This window comes from Gastrolobium bilobum, unplaced genomic scaffold, assembly GCF_033153095.1.
Source record: "Gastrolobium bilobum isolate Gb01-03AN ecotype WA unplaced genomic scaffold, APGP_CSIRO_Gbil_v1 utg18685, whole genome shotgun sequence".
In the NCBI taxonomy this organism is placed as follows: domain Eukaryota; kingdom Viridiplantae; phylum Streptophyta; class Magnoliopsida; order Fabales; family Fabaceae; genus Gastrolobium; species Gastrolobium bilobum.
In genome coordinates, this window is record NW_026898737.1 from 172,504 (window position 1) to 176,297 (window position 3,794).

The 3,794-nt window shown below is 34.2% G+C and overlaps 1 protein-coding gene across 1 annotated transcript; it reads right to left on the reverse strand.

Moving 5' to 3' along the window:
• Nucleotides 1-244: 244 nt before the first annotated feature.
• Nucleotides 245-3,576, reverse strand: LOC133283655 (NAC domain-containing protein 79-like). Its single transcript, XM_061480549.1, has 5 exons — nucleotides 3,564-3,576; nucleotides 3,396-3,406; nucleotides 2,899-3,112; nucleotides 2,110-2,381; nucleotides 245-841 (listed from the first exon to the last, which is right to left on the reverse strand). The coding sequence occupies exons 1-5, from the start codon at nucleotides 3,574-3,576 to the stop codon at nucleotides 245-247; spliced, it is 1,107 nt and encodes a 368-aa protein (XP_061336533.1).
• Between the last annotated feature and the right edge of the window lie 218 nt (nucleotides 3,577-3,794).

Below are 3,794 nucleotides of genomic sequence, written 5' to 3' on the forward strand. Positions count from 1 at the left end.
CCGCATGAAACTTAAAAAACACTTGAAAAAGCATAAACTGTTATGGTAGCTAGCTGATCCAACTATAGTTTCAGTACAATAAAGGGTAAACTCTCGGTACACAAGGCTCTCTAACCTGCAATGATAGGGGGTGAAGATCGATTGTATACAGTTTTACCTTTGTACTTTTCTCCTTCGGATCATAAGAAATAACTTTATTGCTCTCGAGGCTCGCCCTCTATAGTTTTAGAGAAAGCCTCCAAATTCAGTAAGAAGGCCAGTAGCTATCTAGATCCATGCAATTGTCCATGCCCATAAACCTATTGCTGTGAGGATTTGCATTATTGCTCATTGCAGCACCATACCCTACATTCTCAGCAGCAAGAGTACTAGCTGTCATCAAGTTGGAACTGAAATCATGCACAACTTGAGACATTGTGTGAGCAGGATGATGATGAGATGGCTGTGACTGTGGCATTGGCCTCAAAATGGGTTGTGTTGTAGCAACTGATCCTCCTCCTCCACCCAGATTCAAATTAAGCCCTGAAATGGTGAATCCTAATCCTCCTCCTGGTGCTGATACTGGGTAGTTCAAATGGGACTGCATTGGTAGGTTAACACTACTGGTGGATCCACCACCTCTTAAAACCCTAGTAACTTCAGCTAACTCTGCACTGCTCATGTAGTTCCTTCCATAAAGGAAATGAGTAGCAGGATCTCCTAGCTGCATCATTGGTGGTGGCATAATACTAGTACCAACTTCTAGGCTATAAGGATTCACTGCTCTTGTATGGTTAGAAGAAGGGTACTTTTTTGCACCAGCACTCTTACGGAATACCCTGCATACCACCCATTCATCCTGCTGGATACCACAGTGGGCGTTAATTATGTTAGTTCTTGGAAAAAAAAATTTGGGTAATGTTCATGGTGAAATAGGTGGTGATATATTATGGACTATAAATACGGCTTTTTGACCCTTTTGCCCCTCATTAATTAATTAATAACCAATTTGTCCCTGATCAAGAACTATCCACCAACCTGCCCCCTTTTAGTCGACTACCTTGCTGTTTTAGTCGAGCAAATGGTCAATCTTCAGAAAGTGGACTACCGCAAATTTAGTCGACTAAAAAATCATCTTAATCGACTACATTTTTCGGATATTTAGTCGACTAAGTAACGATATTTAGTCGACTAAATATCGACTTTTAGTCGACTAAATTTGCGGTAGTCCACTTTCTGAAGATTGACCATTTGCTCGGCTAAAACAGCAAGGTAGTCGACTAAAAGGGGGCATGTTGGTGGATAGTTCTTGATCAGGGGCAAATTGGTTATTAATTAATTAATGAGGGGCAAAAGGGTCAAAAAGCCCTATAAATACAACTACTATAGTTATAAATAAGAGTAGAGCACGATTATATTTACAAATTTTTTATTTATAAACTATACTATGTATTACGGGTAGTACATATTACTTGAACATATATTACCCGTAGTATATGGTGTAACTTATAAAAAAAAAAATTGTAAATATAAGTTATTCCTATAAATAAATAGATATTATATAATTGGAGAAATATTAACTTTCAGCAGTGTAAAAGTAAGAATTCTCCATCGACAAAAAGAGAGAGAATTCTCTCACTTATTATTAATTATTAACCGTACACATAAACTTTCATCTCTAATAAATTAGAATTATTATATGCTAATTAAGTAGAATCAACAATTAATGACAAGTGTAATAATTCTTATTTTTACACTAGTATAAATTGATTCCTCCATTGTATAATTTATTTTGTGAATATGTAACCTTGTTTATATGTATGTGTGTAATAACAAAATACTTGTTTTGAGATGCCAAAGGAATACCACCTCCCTCTCTAAGGGGGATGGGATAATGACAGTGATCCAATGCATTCTCTACTTTAATGAAGAGTTAGCTTTAGGACTATACTTTAAGTACAAGGTGGCCAGATGAGATTAAGTAAGGATACCTCCAGGTTATATAACAAAATAAAATAAAATAAAATCTTTTTTTAAATATCTGCATGATGAGGATATTGTTCTAAGGTTTCAAATTAATTATTTGAAGAGCCAAAAAGGGCTTTATATTATACATATGTATATTTATACCTTGTTGGTTCTGAAGCTGGATTTTGAGTGAATGCGGTATTCATGCATGACCCAGTTGGTTTTTTCTCCTCTAGGAGCCCTGCCCTTATAGAAAACCAAAGTCTTCTTCATACCAACCATTTCCGATGTGACACTGTTGAAGATCTCCTTGTCTTTCCCTGTGGTTTTCCAGTACCCAGTGTTCGTTGCTCGATTGGTTCTCACACCCGTAGGGTATTTACGATCTCTAAGACTGAAGAAGTACCATTCTTTTTGTCCCATCTTCGCCTTCCCTATTTCACAGAAAAAATTTTGCATAAAACTTCTAGAGAAAACCAATATAAATGAGCAAGAGTAAATTAAGTAGATGAGAATCATTAATTTGCTGTATTAATTTGTTTTAGAAATTAAACTGGAGTATACATCAAATTAAATATAGTACATAAATGTTAACCATATCACAAGAAAAAACATTACGTTATATGATGGAATTGGAATAAGTGTATCAATCGCTTGCTTGCCTATAAAAAAGGTCTAATATCCTATATCTTATATATAATGAAGAAACCCTAAATGGCGTTGACTTCAGAATAACATGGATGAAAATACAAGAAATCGAGTATTTTAATTGATGAACGAAACAAACAATATTGATGCATCTATTATTGTTAAATGAGAACGCAAAAGTAAAGAAAAGTGCAAAATCAAATGAATTTTTGTATCTAGATATAGGATATAATCATGCCTCCATATATGAATTGAATCATCAATTAAACAAAAAAAATAAGATCTATATATAATAAAAAGTACCTGGCAGCTCCCATGGTTCGCATTTGTTGAGATCTACATCAGCTATTGCTTTGCATGCAAAACTAGAATCTGATATCTTGTTTATGAGATAGTAAGTTATCAATTCTTCATCAGTAGGGTGAAATCTAAATCCAGGTGGTAGGGTTTCCTCCTTTGCACGAGTCCCTTCAATTTCCATATCCTTCCCTTCTTTGCTAACAGCTTCCTTGTCCTTCTACAACACACAAAAAGTGACATGATGTATAATATGCTTTGAGGGCTTCAAATTGTTTAAAATAAAAGCTCTACAAAAGGTTGAAGAAAATTAAACTATATAGGGCTCTGATTTTATAAATCCCTTATTCAAAAATAGACGAAGGTATCTATATACTTGAAAAGTTTTAGGATCAGCAGTTTGATTAATTATTCAGCTGCTTACTTGCATGGTGAGACAAACTTTTCTTCAATTCAGGTTTTAATGCTTTATATGAGCAAGCTTATCCGCAAGAAACACTGACTTGAGGGTTACCTGCAATTAATATGAAAGTGTAAAGAAGATCAAGGGGGGTGGAGTTTTCTAATTACTAATCACCATGCATGAGAAGTTAAAGAATTTGAGTATAAAGTCATTGAAGAAAACAAAGTCAAGTGTGTTTGTGAAGTTCTCACCAAACGTGGGTCTTTACCTTCAAGATGCATCGAACAGCTGTAAATTCCAAGAAAGATAGCTAGCAAATGAAATTTAAATGACCATCTTGACTTGGTCACCATTTGTTTTATTTCAATGAACAATATTATCTAATTTTTTAAAACCCATGGGGTAAAGGAAAATGTCCAAGGTTTTGAATTCAACTTAGATCAAATTAAAAGTATATACATACATATATATATATATATATATATATATATATATATAT